Source organism: Medicago sativa, chromosome 5 (genome assembly GCF_051527215.1).
Source record: "Medicago sativa cultivar Bolivia chromosome 5, Bolivia_mono, whole genome shotgun sequence".
In the NCBI taxonomy this organism is placed as follows: Eukaryota; Viridiplantae; Streptophyta; class Magnoliopsida; order Fabales; family Fabaceae; genus Medicago; species Medicago sativa.
In genome coordinates this window covers 60399219-60412784 of record NC_140753.1, presented here as the reverse complement: position 1 = coordinate 60412784, position 13566 = coordinate 60399219, and the positions used below count along the sequence as shown (strand labels likewise).

At 37.2% G+C, this 13566-nt stretch overlaps 3 protein-coding genes across 3 annotated transcripts; 1 reads left to right on the top strand and 2 right to left on the bottom strand.

Annotated features, from left to right (window-relative positions):
- The first annotated feature begins 968 nt into the window (after positions 1 to 968).
- LOC146923656 (E3 ubiquitin-protein ligase SINA-like 7) lies at positions 969 to 3016 on the top strand. The gene is made up of 4 exons (XM_085708802.1): positions 969 to 1000; positions 1144 to 1236; positions 1762 to 2409; positions 2560 to 3016. The coding sequence occupies exons 2-4, from the start codon at positions 1156 to 1158 to the stop codon at positions 2788 to 2790; spliced, it is 960 nt and encodes a 319-aa protein (XP_085564928.1). The 5' UTR covers positions 969 to 1000; positions 1144 to 1155; the 3' UTR covers positions 2791 to 3016.
- Positions 3017 to 6160: 3144 nt separating this feature from the next.
- Positions 6161 to 7531, bottom strand: LOC146923655 (uncharacterized). Its single transcript, XM_085711750.1, has one exon. It carries the CDS (start codon positions 7529 to 7531, stop codon positions 6161 to 6163), a length of 1371 nt encoding a protein of 456 aa, XP_085567876.1.
- A 104-nt stretch (positions 7532 to 7635) lies between these two features.
- On the bottom strand, positions 7636 to 8022 carry LOC146923654 (uncharacterized). The gene has a single exon (XM_085711749.1). It carries the CDS (start codon positions 8020 to 8022, stop codon positions 7636 to 7638), a length of 387 nt encoding a protein of 128 aa, XP_085567875.1.
- Positions 8023 to 13566: the final 5544 nt, after the last annotated feature.

Here is a 13566-nt window from a genome sequence, read left to right as displayed (position 1 = left end):
GTCGAGTTAGGCTCTCTAACAAAATTTAAGATAAATCTTTCATAGGAGTAGTTTTAAGTAGGATTTTTTTTTTTTTCCTATGGTTGCCGGAATTCGAACCCCAGAACTTTGCATATTTTATTGAAATAACGATATGAAATGTTAAATTATTTGAAAAATTTATTAAGAAAAATTAATTTAAATCTTTTCATATGAACATTTTTTTTTAGGGATTCATATAAACATATTTAAAAAAGTAATCATATTTATGTTCAATTAGACTAATGAATTATATTGTCTTTTATTTTACAAATATATTTGATATATTGTTAGTGACATTAATTTTTTTTTTAAAGAAATAAAAATAAAAATATTTGTTACAACATAAAAGTGTTGGATATCTATACCTATAATAGCCATACCTAAGATATCCATACCAAAAATATTTTTTTTTGCTCAAAAAAAAAACAAACAAAGTTTTCCCTTTATAGATAGTTATAGATAATACAAAAATATTTTTTTTTGTCAATCAGTGGTTAGAGAAATTAATATGTGGGGTGTCTGAGATTCAACGCATTATCTTTTAGCAAGTGAGTTAAGCTCGAATCATGCAAAAAAAAAAAAATACTCCCTCCGTTTCAAAATACATGTCCAATTTTTTTTGTCAAAAAAATGTCCAATTTTTGCAATGTGCACTATTCACTTGACTTACTTTGACCATAGTTTTTAACTAATGTATAAATACAAATATTAGTATGTAAGATGTTGTTTGATTTGTCTCGACAAATATTTTCAAAATATTAAATTTTTATAATTTTTTACTTTAGATAATTAAAGATATTAACGGTCAAAATTGTGCATTGATATATATTTTGAAACCGAGTGAGTATTATTAAATAGAATTGGAATAGATGACATTAATTAATTAACTCATTTTGACTATGCGTGTCAATTGGCTTTAAAACGGAGGAAAGGAATCGGTAGCGGTTAAGACCAAGCACCTGGAGTCTACAATTTCTCTGTGAGTTTTTTGTTAAATGTTATTTTCAGCATCAACTAGATTATTTTTTTTACTAGAACAACTTGATTATTTTTTTAGTCAAAATTTTGATTTTGATTATATAAGAAAGTTTTAATGGGTTTTTTTGAATAAACTTTGATCAGTCAAAAGGTGTAATGGAGTCTCTGATGATATCCAACCCTAAATTGTTTGATTGCTGCAATTGTTTCCAACCCTTAACTATTCCCGTCTTTCAGGTATGTATTTGCTTTTCTTTTTTCTTTTTAGATTATAGTTTAATTGAATAGTTTAGTATAGTTTTGATTTACAATAAAAAGGGATTGATAGTAGCTTATCAGAATATCAGATAATCAGCTATAATCTATAAACAATTTCATATAATTTGTAAATTGGGTTTACATTGGGTTTGAATATTAGCAACAAAGAAATTGGATTAATAATTATGAATGTATTATATTTTGTACATCTTTCTATTTCTGAGCTTTTATATGTGCAAGGTATTAACATGTATTATTTCCCCAATTTTTGATATAGCGGCCATACTGCTACTAGCTATACCGCTATAGCATTTTCTTTTTTGGCTTCCAGCCACAATCCGTCATTGAGTACATTGATTTTGAGAAGAATAAATTGAGAATAATTAACTATATGTTGGTTATACTTTTAATTGCATGGCTTGCTAAGAAATGTCTTATTTTTTATTTTTTTATTTTATTCTAGCAAATGGTTCATAGTATAATTTCCGTTTTGTTGCAATACAGTGTGATAATGGTCATATTGTTTGCTCTACCTGCCGTCCTAAACTTGGGAACAAGTGTGTCAAGTGCTCATTGCGTATTAGCTCAAAAGGTTGTAAAGCCATTGAGAATCTATTGCTATCTATTGAAATGTCATGTCCGAATGCAAAACATGGTTGCAATGAGAAAATAAGTTACATTGGAAAGAGGAAGCATGAAGAAGAATGCATCCATGTGCCATGTTGCTGCCCTGTTTCAAGCTGTGACTTTGTTGCATCATCAGAAGTGTTGTCTAAGCATTTCAGCGATAAACACGGGGATTCTCATTTAAAATTTTCTTATGGTCACTCCTTCATTGGCTACATCAAATCTAATGATGAGACCATTGTTTTTCAAGAGGAAAATTATGGCAAACTATTTATTCTCAATAATAGAGCTACACCTTTGGGAAATGCTGTCAATATTTGTTGCATTGGTCCAAACTCTTCTGAGTCTGAATATAGTTATGATATATTGGCTAGGACTCAGATGTGCAAACTGAAATTGCAGTCTTTTGCGAAGGATGTCCAACGTGTAACTTTTGCAACTCTATCATCAGAGTTCCTTCTGATACCATTTGGTAATTCTAATGCTCTCGATCTAGAAATTTGCATAAATTGCATATACCCCATGGTACCTCCTATCTCCTTTTCTTTGGTTTGTTTATTTTTTCTTCGTGTTAAAGTCTTATTATTATCTTTTAAGTTTTAAATTTATACTCTAGCGTTTTATCTGAAATTCATCCGTTTATCATTGATTAATGTGTTGGCAATTGCGGTGCAGATGGAAATTTTTATAATGACCTTGACTAGAAGGAGTTTCTCCCTGAGGGTTAATAGTTCAGACACAATACTCAATGTGAAGGAGAAGATTCTTTACAAGGATGGGACCCCAGTGCACAACCAACGTCTGGTATTTGACGATAAGCAACTAGAGGACAACCTGACCCTTGCCAATTACAACATCCAAGAGAAGTCAACCATCCACCTCGTCCTCCGCCTCATTGGGAACTAGATGACCAACCATCCACCTCATTGTCCGCCGTCGTCGGCAACCCTTATCATGAAGGCAATCACCCTATAAGTAGAGAAATCGGGCATTATTAATAACAGTCTTTGAGTTTTGCTTTTTGTATTAAGAATTTGAGTTGTTCTTTTTGTTTTGTCTTGAGTTGTATAATGATTTTCAGCAACTGAAGAATCCTTTTTACTTTTCAACATAAGTTGGATTTTTACAGTAATTCGCACATAGATGCGTGCAGTGTCTCCTGCAGTCGAGTTTGGTTTAATTGAAAAGAGTGAGTGATAGAGTCCTCAGGCCTCAAAACCTTGATCAAGTTGCTGAATTGATGATGTTTCCCACTCTTAGATATTTTCATGATCCCTAATTTTCCTGAATGATCTACCTGAAAAGCCTGAGAAAGTTGTTTAAAATGAAGACTTAACTATCTCTTGGCCTCAAAATAAGACATTTCTTTGGCTTGTTTTCAACCCTTAACTATTCCCGTCTTTCGGGTATGCATTTCATTTTCTTTTTTCATAAGCTAGTTTCTTACTATGAGAAGAGTTAATTTGTTGTCATATTTATGCAGTATATTTCTGGTCATTAACATTATACTATTCACTATTGGTATTCAATAGTGTCCGCTATACGATATGCCCTTAAGCGCTAAAGACTACTCAAAACTGCAGATTTTGAAGTGCTTATATGTTTAAAATGCAGAAGGATAGTTCCTGTGAACTGTTTTTTGTTGATTAAACGGTGATTATCTATAATAAAGCTATGAATTCTTTGTTGTTGTGCTTTTTTTAATGGAAAAAAGTTGTAGCTCTATCGTTTGTTGGAAATGAAGAAAATAAAGAAAAGAGATTTACTTTTCCCACCCTGCTGTCTTCTCGCGCGCCCTGCAAAATTTTCAAATATACCCCTGGTTCGGATTATATAATCCGGACAAGATTGTTAGTGATTTCCGGAAAACGTACTCCGGACCAGATGTTATGTGTTTTTTTGTGTCTTTCTTTGATGTCAAGGGTCTCTGTTGACCGTTATATGAACCCCACACAAGCTGCAATGCAATTGCAGGGTTCATATGAACTGTCAACAATGACCATGACACCACCGACATCCCTAAAAAACTAGAAGCATTCGAAGAAAATGGAAGAAAAGAGGTGAAGTGAAGAATGAAGGTATTTGTTGAAGATGGAAGCCTATTTATTTATAGCCTAAAACAAGGCCTAGGTCATTAATACAGTCAATGAAAACGTGTTAGTGGTTGCAACCGTCTAAACCCACATTAATGGCTCTCTTTCAAAAGAATCCAAGCTCTCTTTCAAAAGAATCCAATGCTGAAGCGTTCCGGATTTTACATTCCGGAATGTCCTTAGCCCTGCAAAGAGGTGCCAACTTTTCCCTCGTTCACCATTATCGCATTAATCAGGAAAATATATTCCGGAAAATATATTCCGAAAAATAGGCGTGCATTCCGGATTGTATATTCCGGAATGCATCAGTCATGGCCGGTGGTCTGCACCACACGTTTCTGTCGGTGATCAGGTCAAAATAACGTGTTTTACCACATTTTTAGACTGAATTTATGACCTCCCAACCGTTTTTGACCCACCCTTCCCTATAAATAGCCTTCCAAACCCAACCATTTCTCACACCATCCTCTCCCACCCTCTCCTCCTCTTCTTCCTTCTACAACCATGGTTTTCCATCGTTGGCCTTTCATAGATAAGGGCCTCGTTGAAAACTTTCAGGGTTTGTATGAACGGTCAATGAGGATGGAACCGCGCTGCAACTAAGCGCGGTTCATCTGAGGGTCATGTTGCTCAGTGTGGTTCTTAGCTTCGCCTGTCTGGGCGTAAGTTTGAGCACCCCCCACCTCCCTCATGGGTATTGTTTTCTTCTTCCCGCCCTCCTCTTCCCTCCTCCTCCGGTTTTCCTCCAATAGACAAACTACTGGTATGTCCCATCACATACCAGTGGTTTGAAACTTAGGAGATTAGAATTAGGCTCTTAGGAGATTAGAAATAGATTTAGGATCTTATGTAATAAGCTTAAAAAGCTTCAAAATTATTGTAATGTATTGTTCATATATTAATAAAATGAGTTGTTTTTATGTTTGTGTCTTTTTATTTATGTTTTTTTTTATTTTATTTGCATTTTATTTTACGAATTGTAGAGCTTAAAATTGCAAAAGTTCTGGTAAAACACTATTCCGGATTTTATAATATGGATACATCTGCAAAATTCTAACAATTCAATCCAGAAAACGTAACCCGGACAAGGGGTAAAATTGGAAAAAAATAGGGCGCGCGTGAAAAGGCATAGGGTGGGAAAAGTAATACTCTAAAGAAAAAGGGAACATATGCAAGTGGGCCTAAAAACATTTTTGAAGTGTGAAAAACATTAACATTAGTTGCTGTTTTGAAATTTTCTTCTTGATTCAAGACATGTGAATATCCTTTTGTAGTTTCATATGGGAAAAAAGATAAAATGTTGCTGATATGGATCAAAGAGATACCCACTAAGTTAATGACTGTGTTCGGCATAGTTTGTTGGGAGTTACTTTTCTATTGTTTTGACCCATTTTAATTTTTCATATTCTCAGAAAAATCCGAAAAAAATTTGCATTAGTTTTATTTGATTTTTAGAATTTTTTGGTGCTATTTTTATATTTTTATGATTTTATTTGAAAGGTTTTTAGCATTTTTTACTTAGTTTTTTTGTTATTTTTAAAAGCAAAACTCAAAACTGTTGTAATGTGAGAGATTCTGATGACTGATTATACATAAGAATTGTCATGATTATAAAATCCGAAATAGTAAACATGAATCCGGATTTTAAAATCCGGAAACCTCAAAGGCATTTTTGAAAAAAACGCAGGGCGCGAGAGAAGACCATATGGTGGGAAAAGTAATACTTTAGTTTATTTGCCCTCTTCACCATATATGGGCTTTGTAGGTAGCAGAAAAGATGGAGATAAAAGCATGAGAGTCATGCTCTTTACCCAAATGATTTCGCTCATTCCCAAAGTAAAATACCAAACTACCCCTGCGCATGTTAAGTTACGCTAGTACAAATATTTACGCATGTTAACATGCGTTACGTAGGTTAACATGCGTAAGTGTTATTTGTTGAAAAGCATTGCGCATGTTAACATGCGTTGGTGTTATTTGTAAAAAAAAAAACGCATGTTAACATGCGTTAGTGTAATGGATTGCGTGAGTTAACTCACGTTGCCATTTGCACTGGCGTGAGTTAACTCACGTTCATAGCAGAAACAGAAACTGCATGCATGCATGCAGTAACAGAACAGACTTTTGATAATTTGGACCGTAGATGGTTTGGATCGTTTATGTAATTTGGATCGTTTATGTGTTTAACAGAACAGAAACTCTTGCTTTGGCTTTTCCGGGGTGTCCAAAGTAATAGGATTGTGCTCATTTGTTGGTTTCTTTGGCGGCTTTGGCTCCTTAGACATGAGCTCATCGAAGGCGGCGTTTCTATCCAAAAACTGAAAAAGCCATTGCTCCGCATCACCAATCTTGTGAGTCATCCACTCCTTAGGAGGAGGTGGTAGTGGACAATTTTCTTTCAACTTCACATGAAGAAAGTGGTCCGGAATCAAGCAAAGGCACATTATGTTGGAATGTGCATTAAGTGGTGGAGCATTCCGGATTGGAAAACATGTCTCACATGAACTACCCAATTCGGGCAAAGTCAATAGAACAACCGCTCTATTGTAGCAACTAGCAACAATATGACCCATATCCGGAGTGGTCAACCACTTCTCTGGAGGTGCAATACCACTTTTACTTGTTGGAGGGTGTAAACCATCCAAGATAAGTTTGTAACGGCTCTCGGTAGCATATATTGGCAAGTAGTCACTCTTGTGAGTTTTCAACTCATTAATAAGTGCATGACGAACCAAAACATGATCATCCTCATGAAATCCCATGTGCCTAGCTACGACCCGGAAACCACAATTACCATCACCTCTAACATTCACAATGTCTTCAACGTAAGGTCTCATGAAATTTGGAATTTGTGAAATGTATGGTATTTGCAAATAAGGTTGTTTTTTTGAAGTAGGAGTTGAAGTTTGGGAGCAGGAGCAAGTGCCAAGACGAGAACCTTTAGTCTTATGAGACATACTCTTGCCATGTGTGCATTGACTATCGGAATTTTGAGCATCAATAGTCTCCCACCTAGAGGGGATTCGACCGGTGGACCTCGTTTTTGGTGTAGACATCACCCTTTTAGGTGCCCCCTTGGTGGCCACTTTTCTCGGAGGTGGATTCAACATTGTTTCCTCCGGAAATCCTAGTACACGCAACTTGTATTTGATGAAGAGTTTCATCTTGTAAGGGGACCTCTTGATACATTCTTTAATGGCGTCCCATTCCTCCATAACGGAAAAATTGGCATCAACCTCTTCTCCAATTACACTTAACCTTCGCCAATGAGGGTGTATTTCTTCCAAAAGAATAGGCATTTTTTGCTTTCTCTTCTCGGCAATAATACAAGCACAAGGCAACCCGAACGTTGCCATTTGCACACAACCACAATCTTGTTTAGCAAAGCTGAATCTCCTAGAGCGTTCATATTCTTCATCGATGAAACCCAAAGCGGCCTTAGAGACATACCCCTCCAACTCGGAGAATAACTTGTTTTTTTTGTATTTGTGCACCATGACGGTTTTGCTCCTCCCAAAACTCCCATGTATCTCACCGAATTGGTTTTTCAACATTTTGTCTATTTCATCCCAACATGTTGCCAAATATCCCACACTACTCCTCAAGTATCTTTTCAATTGTGCATGACCCGATTCAACAATGTTTGTGCTCCTATACCCTAGATGACCAAAACGGTAGGAAAAGTGTTGAGCATATCAATTGAATCCGGATGAGCAAAGAATAAATCTTCAAGAGTGGTTTCCTCGCTATTTGCTCTTGTGAAATAGATATACCGATGCTTCTCCAACTTTGTAATCAAGTATTGCAACTCGGTCGTGTCCTCCCTTTGCCCCTTGCGCCATCTAGTTCGTGCATTATACACTTGCTTGATGCCTGTCACACTTTCTTGGTTTCTTTCCTTCAAATCCGTGAGAATATTCCTAGGCTTTGCCAAGCTCTTTGTCATGTCGATAACTCTTTGCTTAGCCTCCCCTTTTAGTCGACCCGCAAGAAGGTGGCCGGATAAGTTTGACGCCAAATCATGGTTGTGAACTCCACAAAGCATTGCAATCCACCATTCTTGTGTTTTTTTTAAAGAAGCATTTCAACCTAAACGGACAATTGCACTTCCTTGATCCCGTGCCTTCAAGCTTCAGTTTCTTCCTCGTCTTAGGTGGCTTGTATTCACCACTCCTCTCACATTGCATCGTCATGTATGGCGCTATTGTACTAGATTTATCTATAGAAATAGTAAATCCCGCCCTAGCCGCTTGTCGATGAACCCAACCAAGCAATTCTTCTCGATCTTTCCATCTCTCGTTTGTTGTAAAAAATGAACCGGTGTTTTCTTCAATAACACGAACACCGGTAGGTACCGGTTTAGGCTTCTCTTCAAAGTTACCGGTAGGGTTTGCTTGATTGTGAAGTATGTGAGCTTCAACTTGAAAAGGAATTTTCACTTTAAACTTCACATCATGGGGTGGTTTGCCTACACCGGAAGATTCACCGGAAGCTTTGTTTTTGCCCGGTTTGGGCTCAACGCCATCCTCCGCCACATGTTCCACCATGCCACTCAATGTCTACTCAATAAAAAAATACAAAGAAAACATAAATAAATGACTTGTGCGGCAAGCAAAGCAAGCAAAAAAAAGTGGTGCAAAATTTCAAATTCTGGGCACAGACTGGGCAACACACACTAGCGTGAGTTAACTTGCGCTAGTGTTATCTTCCTACGCAAGTTAACTCACGCTCAGACCTAGTACCTACTGACAAAAAATGACGTGACAGGCAGAAAAACCAGGAAAATAGGATGAGTTTTGGTGATACATTACCTGTTCTTTGATGCTTGATGAGCGTAGAAACTTGCTTCCTGACGATTTGCAATGATTTGGAGTTGAGATTATGACCCAAAAATTCGCACTTTTTGGGTTTTTGGAGGTGGAGGGAAAGAAAAAATGGTGTTTTGGGCTTGCATGCTGGGTTTTGAACTAAAAACGGTACTTAGCGTGACTTAACTCACGCTACGTGACTTAAGTCACGCTACGCAAGTTAACTTGCGTAACGCATGTTAACATGCGTAGGGGTAGTTTGGTATTTTACTTTGGGAATGAGCGAAATCATTTGGGTAAAGAGCAGGACTCAAAGCATGACAAACGAGGTCTGGAAGTAAAGAGAGTGAGCATGATGATGCTGAATTAGTGGTTAGAGATAGTGATTCTATATAAGGTCTCACCATATTACTAGAGAGATCATACGATATTGATAACTTAAGGGTCTTTGACCTTTTCATTTCATATTAAGAATTTGACTATTGTTCTTCTTGTTTTGTCTTGAAGTGTATAATGTTTTTTTTTACCATGGATGATTTTCAGTAATTGGAGAAACGTATTTACTTTTCAACACTAGCTGAAATCGTACATGGTTATTTTGACATGGAGATACATTCTGTGATTTCTGTAGTAAAGTATGGTTCAACTGAAAAAAGTTAAGTAACTTGAATCCACTCCCTGATTTTTAAATAAAAGTACAAAAGTTAGATTTATTTGTGATTCTCTTTTTGAAAACATATTTAGCTTAACAGTCAAGTAACTTGAATCCGCTTCTGAGTATTAAGAGAAGTTAAGACTTATGTGTGATTCTGAATGAGATAGAAATTTACATACCTAAGTCAGGGTCAGGGGCGGATCTACATGGTGATGAGGGTGTGCACCTGCACACCCTGAGATTTTATGATCTGCACATATAATCTTATATTTTATGCACTTTGCACACACTGAAAATATCTGTTGGAACAAAATGTGTTTAACAATGAACCTTAAAGAGTTTTGATGATAACAAGGTATTAAAAATTGTAAATTGGACTAGCTAATATTTGTTCAAGTGTACAGGACCATAATTATAAAGTTACATCATCATTGGTTCTGAATGAGCAAATAAAGAGCAAAGGAAATGAAGCTTAGATGATTCTGAAGGCAAAGCGCTCCTGAAGTCAAGCTGCTCCTGAAGAAATAGCGCTCCTGAAGTAAGCTGCTCCTGAAGAATAGTGCTTCTGAAGACAAGAGGTCCAGAAGCCACATCATCAGAAGCTGCATCATCAGAAGCTGCAGAAGTCATATCATCAGAAGCTGCATCATCAGAAGCTGCCTCATCAGAAGCTATTTCACCAGAAGCTGAATCTCAACTGGATTTGCAAAAGATTCAAGAATTGAAGAATTATCAATGCAAAAGCTGTCCATTGGATTCGAAAACACAAACAAAGGATTAGTGGAATTTTGCAACGGTCATTTCAAAGGTGTTTGAAGGCTTGTGCTTGCATTTTGGACGAAAGCGTTGACATTGTACTTTGTACGAATTGTACAACCACGTTCTCCACTACTCTGTTTTGTGTCCACGCTTCAAGACAAGAAAACAGCTCCAGAATACGGTCTCGCCTGCATATATGTTCCTTTGGATAAGGAATGGATTTCAAATTGGTTCTTCATAGGACAACAACCAAATCAGGCAAAAGATCATTGGTGAAAGATCAAGCTTCACTAACGACTCTTTGGTGTGCTGGCAATTTCATAACGTCTCTTTCACACCTCTATATAAAGGAGTGAAGACCTAGAGAATTGGTAATGCAAGAACGCTGAACGAAAGACTCACAAGATTTTCACAAGTACCAAACCTCTGCTGAAATTGTTCTGCATTCACTTAGAATTTCTGTGTCTCAAAGTCATATCTTAGAAATTCTTAAGTCCATTGAGTCTGTATCTGATTTGTATTGTGAGCACCTCTGATTGTATATCAAGTGTTCAACCTTAAACAATTTTCTGTGTAATTTTGTTTAGTTAGGAAGTCTCTAGCAGTTGTGCTTGAGCAGGAAGTCTCTTGATTGTGTTCTTGAGCAAAGGAAGTCTCTTGCTTGTGTGCTTGAGCATTGGAAGTCTCTTGCTTGTGTGCTTGAGCATTTGTAATCAGATATTACTCATAGTGAAATCTCCTTGGAAGTGCAAGGGGGACTGGACTACTTCCGGTTTGTGGAAGGAACCAGTATAATTGCTTTGTGTCGTTCTTCTTCTCTCTCTCTGTTTTATTCCGCTGCATTTAGATTCTGATTATCACTTCAGAAGCAGTCTCACCTAGCTTCTGATCAGTGTGTTCAGTTTTTAGGAGAAACGAAGAATTTTTCAAAACACAATTCAACCCCCCTTCTTGTGTTTTTCTCACCTTCAATTGGTATCAGAGCCTGGTTTGTTGTGTAACACTTAACCGTGCAACAGTCAAAGATCTGAGAAAAACATGTCTACTCCTCCTCCTACTGGTTCTAGTGATACTAGCTATAAACATGTCTCACATGATTATAGTGATAGTAAGAAAACCAGTGTTGGAAAAGTTCCAAAGTTCAATGGAGATGCTGAAGAGTTCTCTTGGTGGAAGACCAACTTTTACAGTTACATCATGAGCCTGGATGAAGAATTATGGGATATTCTGGAAGATGGTGTTGGTGATTTAGTCCTTGATGAAGAAGGAGCTACTGTGGATAGAAAGAAACATACTCCAGAACTGAGGAAACTCTACAAGAAGCATCATATTATCAGAGGAGCTCTTGTCACTGCCATACCCAAAGCAGAATACATGAAGATGAGTGACAAATCCACTGCTAAAGCTATGTTTGCTTCTCTCTGTTCAAATTATGAAGGGAGCAAGAAGGTCAAAGAAGCAAAGGCTCTCCTGCTTGTACATCAGTATGAGCTATTCAAGATGAAGGATGATGAAACCATTGAGGAGATGTACTCAAGGTTTCAAACCTTAGTTTCTGGGCTACAGATTCTAAAGAAGAGCTATGTTGCTTCTGATCATGTAAGCAAGATACTCAGAAGCTTACCTGCCAGATGGAGACCAAAGGTGACTGCCATTGAGGAAGCTAAAGATTTAAACACTTTAAGTGTCGAAGATCTTGTTAGTTCTCTCAAAGTTCATGAGTTAAGTCTTAATGAACATGAGTCTACTAAGAAGAGTAAATCAATAGCTCTTCCATCCAAAGGCAAGTCATCAAAAGCTCTCAAAGTAGTTGAATCTGAAGAGGAAGAACAGTCAAGTTCAGATTCTGAACCAGATGCTGCTGAAATGGCCATGCTCTCAAACAGACTTCAATATCTGGCCAAGAAGAACAGAAAGTTTCTCTCCAGAAGGGGTAACTCCAGAAGCTCAAAGAAAGAAGATCAGAAGGGATGCTTTAACTGTAAGAAGCCTGGACACTTCATTGCTGAATGCCCTGATCTTCAAAGAGAAAAGTCAAAGGACAAGTCAAAGAGGTCTACATTCAAACCAAGCAAACTCAAGAAGCAGATCAAGCAGAGTTTAATGGCAACCTGGGATGATTTGGGTAGTGAATCTGGATCTGATAAAGAGGAAGCTGATGAAGATGCAAAGGTAGCTGTTGGGTTGGTAGCAACAGCAACTTCAGAAGCTGGATCAGATTCAGACTCAGAAGATGAAAACGAGGTATATTCCAAAATTCCCAGAGATGAACTTGTTGAGTCACTTAAAGAACTTCTTACACATTTTGAAGTAAGAACCAATGAGTTGAAGGATTTAAAAGAAAAATATGCTGATTTGGTACAACAGCAAAAATCAACTCTATTGGATCTAAAAGCTTCTGAACAAGGACTTAGGGGCTTTGACTTCATGTGTAAAACATATGAAGATCAGCTCAGGTTCTTATGTCAGAAGCTACAAGAAAAGTGTAATGAAAAACCTTTAAGTAACCATGAAATTGCTCTTGAAGATTTTATTATATCTGGCATTGACAGAAGCAGAGTGGCTTCTATGATTTATAGCATTTACAAGAACAATGGCAGAGGAATTGGTTTTCCAGAAGTGAAACTTGAGAAAACCAATCTAAAATCTTGTTGTGAATGCATCAAGGAAGGTCTGAAAACATTCTTTGTACCAGAAGGGGCTGAGTTGGAAACTGTTGTTCAATCAGAACCTGAAGCTTCTAGTTCTAAGGCTAAGGTTACTTCAAAGCCAAAGAACTCTAAGTCAAAGGCTATGATCAAATCTGATTCCAAGACTTCAAAGGTCAGGATCCTGAAAAGATCAGAACCTATTCCTCAGAGTCTGGTGAAACCAAAATCTGGGGTTCTGAAGTCTAAGTTTCAGAAGAAGACAGTTGCTGCTTCTGAAGTACCAAAACCTAAGGTGATGGTTAATCAGAAGCAACCCAACTCACAGCACAAGGTACAAGAAGTGAAGAGTAAAGCCTTAAGTACTAACCTTCCAGGACCCATAGAACAATGGGTACCTAAATCTAAAAATGTCAATGATGCAGGTATGTCTAAGAGCAGTGCCAAAGCAAAGATCATGGTACCTAGACAGCGGTTGCTCAAGACACATGACAGGAGACAAGTCCATGTTCCTCAGCCTAACAATGAAAGAGGGAGGAAATGTGAAATTTGGAGGCAACCAGTCAGGCAAGATCATAGGTACAGGAACTATTGGTAATTCCTCTACCTCAATTAATAATGTATGGTTGGTAGATGGTCTTGAACATAACCTTTTGAGCATTAGTCAATTTTGTGATAATGGTTATGATGTGCTTTTTGAAAAACCCAACTGTACAGTA

Coding starts and splice junctions, on each gene's coding strand:
- LOC146923655 (XM_085711750.1), bottom strand. CDS start 7,531: ATGTTGAAAAACCAATTCGGTGAGATACATGGGAGTTTTGGGAGGAGC.
- LOC146923654 (XM_085711749.1), bottom strand. CDS start 8,022: ATGCTTTGTGGAGTTCACAACCATGATTTGGCGTCAAACTTATCCGGC.
- LOC146923656 (XM_085708802.1), top strand. CDS start 1,156: ATGGAGTCTCTGATGATATCCAACCCTAAATTGTTTGATTGCTGCAAT. Junction 1,237..1,761: donor TAACTATTCCCGTCTTTCAG/GTATGTATTTGC, acceptor GTTGCAATACAG/TGTGATAATGGTCATATTGT. Junction 2,410..2,559: donor TAAATTGCATATACCCCATG/GTACCTCCTATC, acceptor ATTGCGGTGCAG/ATGGAAATTTTTATAATGAC.